At 41.2% G+C, this 14949-nt stretch overlaps 1 protein-coding gene across 8 annotated transcripts in view; it reads right to left on the bottom strand.

Annotated features, from left to right (window-relative positions):
* FUT8 (fucosyltransferase 8) overlaps window positions 1-14949 on the bottom strand; it is a 275730-nt gene that overhangs the window by 121196 nt on the left and 139585 nt on the right. For all 8 annotated transcript variants that reach the window (XM_043548805.1, XM_043548802.1, XM_037900242.2 and 5 more), the window contains one exon: window positions 6529-6952. In XM_043548805.1, the coding sequence (XP_043404740.1) occupies window positions 6529-6737 (209 nt within the window). In that variant the 5' untranslated portion in view covers window positions 6738-6952. The remainder of the gene's footprint in view (window positions 1-6528; window positions 6953-14949) is intronic.

Genomic DNA, 14949 nt, shown 5'->3' with positions numbered 1-14949 from the left:
CTTGTCTGTCCTTTCTGAATTCTCAAAGATAATCGCTAAAGGCTCAGAGATCTCTTCAGCCAGTTCCTTAAGTATTCTAGGAAGTATTTCATCAGGCCCTGCTGACTTGAAGATTTCTAACTTGTCTAAGTAATCGTTAACTTGTTCTTTTCCTATTTTAGCCTCAGATCCTACCTCATTTAGCTGAGATAGTTTGCTCTTGTGCCCCTTATGTCCCTTTAATAAACTGCCAATTCTCCTGCACTATTTTTTCCTTAGACTTGCTTCCCACAGAATCTTACCTACCAATTCTCTGAGTTTGCTAAAGTCTGCCTTCTTGAAGTCCCTTGTCTTTATTCTGTTTTCCTTCCTACCATTCCTTAATCCTTAATCCTATCATTTCATGGTCACTTTCACCCAAGCTGCCTTCCACCTTCAAATTCTCAATCAGAATGAAATTTAGAATAGCCTCTCTCCTCGTCACTTTCTCCACTTCTGTAATAAAAAACTGTCTCCAGTGCACTCCAAGAACTTGTTGGATAATCTGTGCTCTCCTGTATTACTTTCCAACAAATATTTGGGTAGTTAAAGTCCCCCATCACCAGCAAGTACCATGTTTTGGATGATTTTATTCCTTGTTTTTTAAAAAAAAAAAAGTGTCATCTTCGTCTTCTTTCTGGTTAGGTGATCTATAGCAGACATTTACCACGACATTACCCTTGGTTTTTTGTTTGTTTGTTTTTTACCCCTTTTGCCCTTACTTGGAGACTTTCAACAGCTATGTCTCCACTTTTATCTCAACCTCAGTGCAAGAGTACACATCTTTGATATACAAGGCATCACATTCTTCTTTTTTCCCCTGCCTGTCCTTCCGGAACAAGCTGTATCCTTCTATACCAATATTCCAGTTAAATGAATTATCCCACCACGTTTCTAGGATGCCAGTTATGTCGTAATTGATTATTCACTAGTATTTCTAGTTCTTCCTGTTTATTCCCCATACTTCTTACCTTAGTATGCAGATACCTAAGATAGTCAGATTTCTCCTCTATTTTGCCTCCTCTCTCCTTCACTCTGCTGTGATTGCCAGGTTTTCCCCAGATTCTGACCCTTCACCCAGGTCTCCAGGTTTTGGAATTACCTGTGGGCTTTTATCTCCTGCCCTAGTCAAACCTAGTTTAAAACCGGTCTCACTAGGTTAGCCAGTCTGTATTGGAAGATACTCTTCCCGTGCAAAATTTTAATTCATGAATAAAAATATTTAGCTGTCATAGGTCAAGAACGGACCTCCATCTTCCCTTTTTCCTAGGAACTATTAAATAGTTGTAGTAAAACCCTTTTCCTTGATGCTGAGTGGAACTTGCTCCTAACACAAGGAGAGAGTCCAGCTCATGTCTGAGGATTTCCTCTTAAGAGTGGTCCTGGAAGAGGAGCCAAGGTAGTGGTTTTGGAGGAGGTGGAGAAAGAAATTTGATGGTGTAGCCGAAGTGCATGATATCTAGTATCCACTTGTCCATTTTGATAGCCCTCCATTTACAGGCAAAGTAAGGTAGGCAGTAATCAAAGGGGACTTTGGAAGCAGGTGCAGCTTACATCATTGTTTGGTCACAACTCTTGAGAGTCCCAGTCATGCAAATCTCCCCACCAGGTTTCAGTAATACCAACGAGGTCAAATTTATGCTCATAAAGAGCAATTCCTGTTATTCTTGTTTATTACCAAGGCAACTAGCACTGGTGTATAGGCAATTACAGTTACTTGATTAGTCTATAAATACCTACATAGGAAGAAGATATCAGACATAAGGAGTCCCTTTAATCTAGCAGCAATAACAAGATCCAATGGATAGAAGTTGAAGTTAAAAAATTCAAATTGGAAGTAACTTCTTAAGTGAGTGCAGTTAATCAAAAGAAGGTTTACCAAGGTCAGTGATAATTTCATCATCAGTTGGAGTCTTTGCATCAAGATTATATGTCTTTCTAAAATAAAAACTCTGGTTAAAACACAAATTATTGGGCTCAACAGTTATTCACTTATATGATAGGGATGAATAACTCTCTCCATTGCAGGAATTACTGAGTAAAATTCTATGGCTTGTGCTATGCAGGAGTTCAGACTAGATTGATATATTGATCCTTTTTGGCCATAAAATCTATTATTATTATTTCTTCTCAGATTCTCATTCTGGCACTGCACTTTACTATAATATATACACTGTAAGATAGGACTAATAGAAAGTCCTATTTTATTAAGCTTGTTTAGACAATATTTAAAATGTGGTTGACGAAAAGGTCTTTCCTTTTTCTCTAAAATGGGAAGATACTCCTAATATATGTCAATATTATGTCAACAAAAATATACTAAAACATTTAGTCAATTTATTTACTAGCATACATTAACTGAGTTTAGAAAAATATTACAAATCATTTAATAGACAATTTACAGATGACTGTAGATCGTCAAATTTAAAGTAACTGTGAAATGTAATTGTCAGGAGGATAATGCCTTTGCAGGAGTGAAAAGAGGTTATCTTTCCTTTGGAAAATATTGTGAAATAACAAATGCTGTTTGGTACAATCTGCAGGATTTGAAAGGTGAAAGGCTACATCTCATAATTCTTTGTGATTCAATAATAAGTCATCCTCCATAGCACCAGTTTAGCAGTATTCAGTGAGGGGGAAGAACTTCACCAGAAGCAGGGAAATCCTCCGTTTCACTCTAACCACTCATCTACCAAGTACTGGAATTTCTCCCTCAATGCTTGTATAATCTCTTAATAGGGTCTGTCTGTGCCCAGGAAGGTGAAGAGGTGTGCACAAATATCAGTTTAATTCTAAAAAAGATATTTTGCACTATTTAAAAGTATTTCTTTAAACTTAGCAACAAAGCAAAGGTTTCCCACCCACAGTTCAGCTCTATCAAGGTTAGCAATGCTGGGTGTCTAGTGTAGACAAGTTATTGGCTGGTGTTACTGTCATCGCCATAACAATTAGATTTACTTGAAGCAGCTCTAAATGACATCATGTTTAAAATGGTGGTAGCCAGCAGTTAGTCCCTATTAGCATTCTGCTCCACATGGTAGTAACAGCTGGACATTATTGAAAAATGTCCCTGGGTTAAACAGGGCTTCAGGGTAGGAATATCACTTCATTTCTTTAAAGCTGACAGCATGTTGCACACGCTATTCCATTCAATCATAAAGATGACCAAAGAATTGGATTCTCTGTACTTTATGTGCTATGCATAATTTGTTCACAGATTAATTAAATTACAAATGAATTCCGCTACTTATCTAAAATGCTACTTTTCTAAAAGGTGAACACTAACATTTCTTCAATATAGTACATCTCGTCAATGTCAATTACGAGCAATCCAAATGCGTAGGAAATTATCTTTAATAGAAGGCATCTTTGTTATAACAGTTAACATTCTACATTTTAAAATAAGGTAATTTTGTACTGTATAGATGTAAGGAGAGTCTGGATGAGCTCTCCCCTGACATCTAGTGGTGAGCTGTGGAAAAAGTCTTAAGAAGCTGATCTCATTTGCATGGACACACCAACCCTGCCTAGGTGCTCAGCATAATGGGACTGCTTGCCCATATGATCACTTGTGGCTGGAGTTGGATCCCCAGGCTCCTTGTTATTGGGGCAGGAGTAATAAAGGGTTGTTATCCTTGTTGTGTGAACCGACGGCAGCAGAACTGTACCTGGCATACCGCAATGGAGGGACTCGCCCTCAACTGAACAGCACTCGCTAGGCAAGGGACATGGGTTACAAAGCCCAATGTACCTGGTGGTGTGGGACTGGTTTAATGGTCCTAGACACCATTAGACCCTTCCTCTCTCCATGGTATAATAAAAGAGCTAATTTAGACTCAATTGAGAGTCTTGTTACATGCTGCAGAGCTGAAATCACTGCTACCTAGGTCTAAGTATTTGACCTACTTTGGGACAGTGTCTCTATTGCAAGAGACTGCCCAGTGTGCACCAGCAGTGAGGCTCCCCCACTAACTGCAGATATCACTGAGAGCTGAAATCACTGAGAACATAAGAACGGCCCTACTGGATCAGACCAAAGGTCCATCTAGTCCAGTATCCTGTCTTCCAACAGCGGCCCATGCCAGGTGCCCCAGAGGGAATGAACAGAACAGATAATCATCAAGTGATCTATCACTCTTTCCCAGCTTCTGGCAAACAGAGGCTAGGGACATCATTCCTGCCCAGCCTGGCTAATAGCCATGGACCTATCCTCCATGAATTTATCTAGTTCTTTTTGGAACCCTGTTATGGTCATGACCTTCACAACATCCTCTGGCAAGGAGTTCCACAGGTTGACTGTGCACTGTGTGAAGAAATACTTCCTTTTATTTGTTTTAAACCTGCTGCCTATTAATTTCATTTGGTGACCCCCAGCTCTTGTTTTATGAGAAGTAGTAAACACCACTTCCTTATACACTTTCTCTACACCAGTCATGATTTTATAGACCTCAATCATGTCTCCCCTTAGCTGTCTCTTTTCCAAGCTGAAAAGTCCCAGTCTTATTAATCTCTCCTCATTCGAAAGCCGTTCTATACCCCTAATCATTTTTGTTGCCCTTTTCTGAACCTTTTCCAATATATCTTTTTTGAGATGGGGTGACCACATCTGCACACAACATTCAAGATGTGGGAGTACCATGTATTTATATAGAGGCAACGTGATATTTTCTGTCCTATTATCTATCCCTTTCTTAATTATTCCCAGCATTCTATTTGCTTTTTTGACTGCCACTGCACATCGAGTGAATGTTTTCAGAGAACTATCCACAATGACTCCAAGATCTCTTTCTTGAGTGGTAAGAGCTAATTTGGACCCCATCATTTTATATGTATAGTTGGGATTATGCTTTCCAATGTGCATTACTTTGCATTTATCAACATTAAATTTCATCTGCCATTTTGTTGCCCAGTTTTGAGAGATCCTTTTGTAACTCTTCGCAGTCTGCCTGGGTCTTAAGTATCTTTAGTAATTTTGTATCATCTGCAAATTTTGCCGCCTCACTGTTTACCCCTTTTTCCAGATCATTTATGAATATGTTGAATAGGACAGGTCCCAGAACAGATCCCTCGGGGACACCACTATTTACCTCTCTCCATTCTGAAAACTGACCATTTATACCTGCGCTTTGTTTCCTGTCTTTTAACCAGTTACCAATCGATGAGAGCACCTTCCCTCTGATCCTGTGGCAGCTTACTTTGCATAAGAGCCTTTGGTGAGGGAACTTGTCAACGGCTTTCTGAAAATCTAAGTACACTATATCCACTGGATCCCCTTGGTCCACATGCTTGACACCCTTAAAGAATTCTAGTAGATTGGTGAGGCATGATTTCCCTTTACCAAAATAAAACCTGAGAGCTATGTTAAGTGTGTGTGGGGGGCCTGAAGACATCTTGGCAAGCAGGCAGCTGGGAGAGAGGCGTGGCAAGCGGCTATCAGGGCAGCTGGTGGAGAAGCACGACCAGCAGGGCAGCTGGCAGAGAGGCGAGGCAAGCGGCCAGCAGGGCGGCTGGCGGAGATGCGTGGCCAGCAGGGCAGCTGGCGGAGAGGCAAGGCAAGTGGCTAGCAGAGAGGCTGGTGGAGAGGCGAGGCAAGCGGCCAGCAGGGCGGCTGGCGGAGAGGTGAGGCAAGCGGCTAGCAGAGAAGCTGGTGGAGAGGGCCAGAGCAGAGCCCTGCAGAGGCGTGGCAATTGGCTGTTGGGGCGATGAGCGAGTGCCCGAGCAGTGCAGTGTCTAAGGTGCCTCCTTACCCCGCCTTCCACACAGGGTGGGAGGTGAACTCTGTGGATGAACCTCTGAACTCTGGGGCTGCACTGGCCAAGGACAGCAACTGTGAGTGGGGTACAGAGAAGGGATGGGCACGTTAAAGGGACTTTTGGGTTGCTGGACTTAAGACCATGAGGGGAAAAGGACACTGCCCAACTTACTTGGGGGTGGGTCTTTTGCTCATGGTTTGTGTTTATGAACCTTAGTTGTGGTGTTTTCCGAAATTAATGCTAAGTTAATTCCCTCCTTTTATTAAAAGTTTTTGCTACACTCAGACTCTGTGCTTGTGAAATGGGAAGTACTGCCTCTTAGAGGTGCCAGGGGGTGGTGTGTAATTGTCCCAGATCACTGGGTGGGCGCTCGAGCCGGTTTTGTATTGTATTGTTGAGAAGAAACCAAAAGATACTGAACCTGGTCCTTCTTGCTGCTGGCTCCCCATGGCAGAAGGGTTACATATATAGTCTATAAAATGTCTTTCTGGGGAAAAGTCTGCATTAAGATAGATTACATTTGTCTCGATCCTGTCATACATCATCAGCATACATAGTAACTGTCATACAACTAATTTTTTTGAACATTTACTCACAATAAACCATACCACCATTTGCACAGAGGAATAACTGGAAAAAAATGCTTGTATGAAATCTGTTTTAATCTTGCAAATGTGTATAAACAATGGGATAAAAAAAACTTCAAAAAACTTTGAGACATCACACAGGTTCTCTGAATAATTTTTTTTAAACCTACCTGAGAGACTCTGCCATCCGCCTTAAGTCTTCATTTTGCTGTTTTAAACGTTCAAGCTTTGCAAGTATCTTGGATAGTTCACGGCTGGAGTGATCTGGGTGTTCATTGTCTCGTACCAAGTGTCCGCCTATATAAAATAGCAAGGTCCCCCAGGCAAAGAGGATGAGCATAATCCAACGCCAGGAACCAGTCCATGGCCGCATTTTCATATGCTCAGTTCACTGCAAAACTGTTTTAGCTCACAAAATAAACATTGTAATTCCTTAGTCTCCACAAAGATGGACAACTTCTGTTCCTCTGTTTCACCACATTATGCTTAAGACAAATTATAATCAGTGTTAGTCCTACAGCAATTCTTTGAGAGAGATCCTTATAATGTTGTACGTAGAAAGCTTTAGTATCACGTGCTTCTTCGTTTTATATTCTGTAGAAAGAATAAAACAAGTGTAATTAAGTAACATGATTTATAAATAATCGAATAATTTGGACTGCAATTAAAGTAAATGTACATGCAAGAAAACGGGCAGATAAGATTTCTACCCCTTCATCAACTAAGGAAAGAAAACCTCTTAAGTTTTCACACTAAATCAACTGTGTTTATTAGAAATATGCCATGTGATAAAACAATCAGCTCCAGAACTAAAATAACACAAAGCATCATCAGCTCTTCCAAATAATAATGCTCACTAATTTGTCCAATACCATTTCACACACTACAAAAGGTTAAGTCATTGGTTTATCAATAAATCAGAATAGACATTCTGCAGTAAATTTTGTATTATCTCAAATGGAAATGTAAGCATAGCTATTATTCAATTATACTATTTTTTCATCCTCTATCCTGTCTCATTTTTATGAGCTCTCACTACTAGCTATCATTATTGTACTTGCCTTAGTACACAAGAGGTGGGTTGCCATTTTTATAATGGACTCCACTACTGACATGTAGATTGGCCAAGCAGCATCTATAACAGCAATTAAGCAGCTTACAAGCACTCCAAAGACTATAAGCAATAATTTATAAAATAACTATCCTCCATATGCACTCATCCTTAAGTAGGTCTGTATTCTCAATAAATGTGGCAAGTTGCCTTCTCCCCTATAAAATATCTCATGTGCTTTGTATGAGCATAACAGGTCAACCTGCACTGGCTTCAAGTATGGAAATGTAAAATTAAACTACAAATCTTTATTTCTCATTTAAACTGCAACACAATCCAGCTTCATTATTAGGCCTTCCAATACTATTCACAAATGTTTCCTACAAAGAAACACTGAACTTTCAAAGGGGGGGAGGGACACTTCAAATAAATTAACACCCTATAGTTAAGCACAGAAGGAAACCACACCTGGTTCCAGATGGAAAGAAAAAAAGAAAATCAGCTAAGTTTTTGAATGGTGTGAAGAATGCATAAGTACTTCATGTAATGCTAAAACATATGCAATGATGCATACCCACATATCTCCAAACAAAACCAAGTTTATGAAGCCAGTTCAAATTGTTAAAACTCATGTTTATTTATATACATGTTATATAGGAGTTACATATGCAACTGTTAAAACCAAATTAAAAAGTACTACATTTGACATAAAAAGACCAAAACAATTTTATCTGAAGTGACCTTTTTAAAATATCTCTCAGTTAATTTTCTGCTTAGCAAAACACATAACCTCCTGATTCTAACAATTTCCTTTATCTTACTGTATCCAGAACTGATATTTTAAAGTACTAATTAATAAGAAAGGCACGCAATCATCTAACCCCACGTGTTACTCTTTCTTCCTTGTCTGCAACTGAAAATTTGTGCAGATTGTCAGGAATCAGTATTTCCTATGCAGTTGGGAGTTTTCTTTTGCCCTCCTTTCAAGTCTGTAAATCTGCCATCTAAACTAAAGCACTCTGACACATTTCTCTAATCTCTTTTTTCACCTTCCTTCGATGATGGTCTCCTTGTGGCTCTACCAACTTCAAGGGAAAAGTCACCATTCTAAGTTGAAAGGAATGTTTTTTTCTACCATGCAATAACCTACATACTCATCCAGCAACAAAGGATATGTGGACAGCATTGGCTTCCAGATCCATGAAATTCAAGGTAATATGAAAATTACTAACTGCCACCAAAACCTGACAGAGCTTTCTCACCTTTTTTGAGAGTGTGGCTCAAAACCTTCATCTCAGACAACCAGCAGATGGCAGATCTGGACATACAGGATTAATAGTTTGTAGTTAACAACTGAGTAACACTTAAGCGAAAAAGGTTTCTAGTAACCCTCTCAGCCTTTGTATCTAAGGGGTCTTTGGTGAGACAAATCAATGTGCAGATCAGTTTTCCTTGAACAAGACAATTTCAGAATCGCGCATTAGGAGCCCATAATTTTCTAAACATTTCTAAGGCAACTTTATATATGTATATTTTGTTCTGTCATGGCAAAAAGCAAATTGCATCTGGGGAGACATAGGCTGCTTCCACAAGCTTTCGGTTGTTCCTCCTTAGGAAGAGTGAATCAATAGGGTCCAGTTTCTGTTCTGGTCCTTCAAACCTTATAGCTGCAAAGACATTCCTAAAGCAGTCCTACAGTAGTATATTAATTATTTTTATTACTGTAGTGCCTAGGAGCACTAGTCATGGATCATGACCCAATTGTGCTAGGCTCTGTACAAACCCAGAACAAAAATATGGTCCCCTACCCCCCAAACAGTTCACAATCCAAGTACAGAATCATAGAATTTTAGGGTTGGAAGAGACCTCAGGAGATCATCTAATCCGATCGCCTGCTCAAAGCAGGACCAATCCCCAACTAAATCATCGCAGCCAAGGCTTTGTCCAGCCCGGCCTTAAAAACCTTTAAGGAAGGAGGTTCCACCACCTCCCTAGGTAACCCATTCCAGTGCTTTACCACCCTCCTAGTGAAAAAGTGTTTCCTAATATCCAACCTAGAGACCTCCCCCAAAGCAACTTGAGACCACTGCTTCTTGTTCTGTCATCTGCCACCACTGAGAACAGCCTAGTTCCACCCTCTTTGGAACCCCCATTCAGGTAATTGAAGGCAGCCATCAAATCCCCCCTCACTCTTCTCTTCTGCAGACTAAATAACCCCAGTTCCCTCAGCCTCTCCTCATAAGTCATGTGCCCCAGCCCCCTAATCATTTTTGTTGCCCTCCACTGGACTCTCTCCAATTTGTCCACATCCCTTCTGTAGTGGGGGGACCAAAACTGGACGCAATACTCCAGCTGCGGCCTCACCAGTGCCGAATAGAGGAGAATAATCACTTCCCTCGATCTGCTGGCAATGCTCCTACTAATACAGCCCAATATGCCATTGGCCTTCTTGGCAATGAGAGCACACTGCTGACTCATATCCAGCCTCCCATCTACTGTAATCCCCAGGTCCTTTTCTGCAGAACTGCTGCTTAGCCAGTCAGTCCCCAGCCTGTAGCGGTGCATGGGATTCTTCCTTCCTAAGTGCAGAACTCTGAACTTGTCCTTGTTGAACCTCATCAGATTTCTTTTGGCCCAACCTCCAATTTGTCTAGGTCTCTCCAGACCCTATCTCTACCCTCCATCATATGGAGGACAAGAGACAACAGAGTACAAGGATAGACAGAATACAAGGAAATAATGAGACAATATTGGTCAGCATGGTAGGCAATGGTCTCAACGCACCAGGAGCCTAACTACTGTCAATATTTTTTTTTGCAGGCAACATGGCAAGAGTGAGTTTTCAGAAGGGCTTCAAAGGAGGAGTAGGAGGCAACTTTGTGGTTGTTTATAGGGAACTCCTTCCAAGCATGAGGAACATCATAGAAGAAAGCACAAAGGTATTTGTTTGAAAATGTAATAAGAGGGTGATGAAGGCTGGCATTATGGGCCAATAGGAGGTAGTAGTTGACTTCTCAATAGCAAATGAGAGGCAATAGTAGAGCAGGGACAGACTATGAAGACTGAGTCTGCGGCTGTGCTTCAGCCTCTGAGTAGGACAACACTTAATTCTCCTCCTCAGAAGGGTACTCTGGGGGCACGTGTACACTACACAGAAAGTTGTGTACTTAATTCACATTACACAACACCTTAGCTAAATCAGATTAAAACAGCAATGAAGATACAGAAACTTGTCTTTGAACTTGAGTTAGCAGCTTGAGTTCAAGTCTATAGGGCAGCCTGGGGTTGAACTCAAGCTGCTAACTAGAGATAAAAGCTGAGCTGCTGCGTCTTCATTGTTTGCAGGGTAGACAGACCCCACAGAAGGCTGGCTGCCAAACAAAAGAGCTAAGAGTCTAAGGAAGTATCAGTTGGAGCTTGATTGCCTGAGTTTTCAGATGTATTTGTTTCAGCTCTCTTTGAACTGTCAAGCAAGTTTCTAAAGAAATCTGGGCAGATTTTTCTTTATAGAGGAGCAAAAGGAACTTTGAAAAACTTTAGCCTCCATGAAAAAACATGTTAACACAGTTAATGGCTTCTAAGATCAAGGATATGGACTGAAAGAAAACTCTAGGAGAACCATCCACCGCTGCTGCCTGACCCACACTTATACAATCAAAATTATCATCTGGCCATGTGCTGCTTTTTCTACCCCACATCACCTCCACCTCAAGTTACTCAGAGGAACAGGAGGAAATGCACACAGCAGAGAATACTGCTCCCACTCAAGAAGAAAGCATCCATGAGAGAAAGTTTGTCCATTCATGCTCTGGAGCACAATTTCAGGCATTTTATATTGATACTAGTTGCAAACCAGTGGATTCAGTGGCCACTCACACTGATCCTGAAGAATACAGTTCAGTTTGTCTACATGAATTTTCTCCTTGCTGGCCAAATCAAGGACAATAGGATAAAAATTATGAGCTATGTACTGGTCCCAGAGAGTTATTGTGTCCCAGTAAAAAGGCTTGGTGGCTTCTACTTGTCTATCTAAAAGAAACATGGCTTTAGTGCTGTCTGTAAGAATTTGAACCACACTGCCTCTGATTTCAGAGAAATTATTTGAGGTCTCAGCTAACATATTACAGCTCCAAATCATTTATAAGCAGTTTCTCCTCCCCTATACTCCAATAACCATGCACTGTGAGGGATCCCCAGCCCAGTTTGGAGTCTTCTGTGATAATTACAGTTGAGGGTGACAGAGGAGTGAAGACCTTGTCTCTGAGCAAGTGATCACCAATTCCCATCACTCTAGAAACTCAAGGACCTGTGTCAGGTAAGCAGACATATCATCAACATTAGGAGTAAAGTTCTGAGCTAGACAAAGGTGGAAGATCTCATCCAAAGGTGGACATAAAGTGTCGCATATGGTGAGGATGCCATGAGGCCTATCAGATGGAGGAAGAACCTCATTGTCTGACACAGGTTTTCATTTAAGGTAAACAGGCCTTGAGACACATTCAAAAAACTCTCCTCTGGGGGGAAAAAAAAAAGAAAAAAGAAAAAGACATGAACTGAGTTTGATATAGTGCTAGTGAAATAAATCATCTGAGAGGATACCAGAAGACTTTTTTCCCCAATAGAAAAGGGAGGTCCAGAGTTTGAAATGAATTACAAGTACTTTTGATCAAATTTTTCAAAGCCTGACAAAAGCATGCTTCAATCAGATGGTCATCTAAATTCATGCATTTAAGAATTAGCTCATACCATAGATAAGTAGCCACCTGGGCAAAGTATTTGGTGAAGACCCTGGGCACCATATAGAAGCTGATGGCATAGAAGATTGTCAATAAATCCACGTCATCCAGGGATTATAAAGACCAGGTAAAGTGGGCTGGATTAAATTCACCCAAGGAGCCTAATGAGTTTGATAGGGAAAGTTCCTAGAAGGACCAGAAGGGGACCAGAACTCATATTTACTGATCTAGGAGCTGTCCAGGTAAGTCTCAAAGCCAGAAGACAAAAAGGTCAACTGGAACAGCCCCTAGAACCAAGGAAGACTTCCCCTGGGGCCAGATATGAAAAAAGAGCTCTGATCAGATAACCAGCAACCCTGGCACAATAAGATTTCTTTCCTCCTGAGGACAGTCAAATTGAGTCCAGGGAATCAGTAGCACCAGAAGAGCTTGCAACAACATTGGCACCAGGGAAGAAGTAGCGTCCCTGTCTGCTTAGGAGAGACTTGAGGGCAAGACAGGGTTGCAGATGAGTTTCTTCTTAACATTGGGGAAGCCACAATTGACAGCTCTGAAGTCCCTCTGCGCTTCCTGGACCCATGTGTCCGTGACTACTTTTTCACGCTAAAGGAGGAATGGGTCATTGGCACAGGAAATGCCTTGAAGACCTGATTGCTTTTACCTTTATGCTTGAGGGCAGAGAAGTGTGGAACTCAGGCCTACTAGAAACGTTGACTTGACTGCACAACTATTTCTGATGGAGGTACAACATCCAAATTAGAAGAAGGGTTTCATCCATCCGTTAGATCCAGAACCACAGCAGGCACTGAAAAGCTAACAATGTTGTTAGCAACAATTTCAAAGCCCTAGCTAACTTAAGTGGAGGTGGCGTGAACGCTAGTGCTGAAACCATGGCATCAACAGTCTCGGATAGATCCCTTGCAGCAGATATATAGAATGGTGCTATTCCCGGCATTGACTCCTTCATTCTGCCTCCAGAGGATTTAGTTGCCTCAGATGAATCTAAGGAGTTGGCTTTCAGTGATTTCTTTAGAAAGAAGGACCTAGAGTTTGTTCTTTCTGAGCCTGGGGCATGAAGGAACTGACACAATGACAACTCGCTGCACAAATAACCCTTGCTTAGCCAGACAAGAAAATAAGCATGTCTTTCAGGTTTGCCATAATTCCTGTCATAGAATCATAGAATATCAGGGTTGGAAGGGACTTCAGGAGGTCATCTAGTCCAACCCCCTGCTTAAAGCAGGACCAATCCCCAACTAAATCATCCCAGCCAGGGCTTTGTCAAGCCTGACCTTAAAAACCTCAAAGGAACGAGATTCCACCACCTCCCTAGGTAACGCATTCCAGTGTTTCACCACCCTCCTAGTGAAAAAGTTTTTCCTAATAACCTAAACCTCCCCCACTGCAATTTGAGACCATTACTCCTTGTTCTGTCATCTGCTACCACTGAGAACAGTCTAGATCCATCCTCTTTGGAACCCCCTTTCAGGTAGTTGAAAGCAGCTATCAAATCCCCCCTCATTCTTCTCTTCCGCAGACTAAACAATCCCAGTTCCCTCAGCCTCTCCTCGTAAGTCATGTGTTCCAGCCCCCTAATCATTTTTGTTGCCCTCCGCTGGACTTTTTCCAATTTTTCCATATCCTTCTTGTAGTGTGGGGCCCAAAACTGGACACAGTACTCCAGATGAGGCCTCACCAATGTCGAATAGAGGGGAACGATCACCTCCCTCAATCTGCTGGCAATGCCCCTACTTATACATCCCAAATGCCATTGGCCTTCTTGGCAACAAGGGCACACCGTTGACTCATATCCAGCTTCTCGTCCACTGTAACCCCTAGGTCCTTTTCTGCAGAACTGCTGCCTAGCCATTCGGTCTCTAGTCTGTACCGGTGCATGGGATTCTTCCGTCCTAAGTGCAGGACTCTGCACTTGTCCTTGTTGAACCTCATCAGATTTCTTTTGGCCCAATCCTCTAATTTATCTAGGGCCCTCTGTATTCTATCCTTACCCTCCAGCATATCTACCTCTCCTCCCAGTTTAGTGTCATCTGAAAACTTGCTGAGGGTGCAATCCACACCATCCTCCAGATCATTTATGAATATATTGAACAAAACCGGCCCAAGGACCAACTCTTGGGGCACTCCACTTGATACCGGCTGCCAACTAGACATGGAGCCATTGATCACTACCTGTTGAGCCTGACAATCTAGCCAACTTTCTATCCACCTTATAGCCCATTCATCCCGCCCATACTTCTTTAACTGTGTCACCACACCACAGAGCACACAGTGAGAAAAAAAACTGCACTAAATACAGAAAAAAAGTTTAAAACTATGTTTTGAAAACACAGTCACAAATAAGCAATGCTAATACTAAAACTACAACTCTATAAAATGAAACTAGATTAGAAAAAAGTCTTGACCAGGAAAGATAGTTTTCTGCATCTATAGCTAATTGTGGAAATGAGAGGACACAGAGATTTTAATGCCTTTAAGAAAAAAAATCCTTACTGTGTTGCTAATACCACTTTAGATTTTTCAAACTGAATTTTAAAACCTAGTTTATATTTCTATTGAACTTGGAAATAGATATGAGGCCAGTCAATTTCAAGCCAAGTTTACTTCAGGTGTTCATGTACTACCATAATTCCACAGGGGAACATTTATTAATTTTAAAAAAAACTGCTTCAACTGTAATTTTTTTATTTCAATTAAAACATTTATATTGCTTTTTGGTTTGGTAAGAATTCTCTTTCTATAAAGAAATTCTGGCCTAAATTTGACTTGACAGCAGGCTTTTAACG

This window comes from Chelonia mydas, chromosome 6, assembly GCF_015237465.2.
Source record: "Chelonia mydas isolate rCheMyd1 chromosome 6, rCheMyd1.pri.v2, whole genome shotgun sequence".
Taxonomy (NCBI): domain Eukaryota; kingdom Metazoa; phylum Chordata; order Testudines; family Cheloniidae; genus Chelonia; species Chelonia mydas.
The sequence above is the reverse complement of the archived record's forward strand: the minus strand, read 5'-3'. Positions and strand labels throughout refer to the sequence as shown.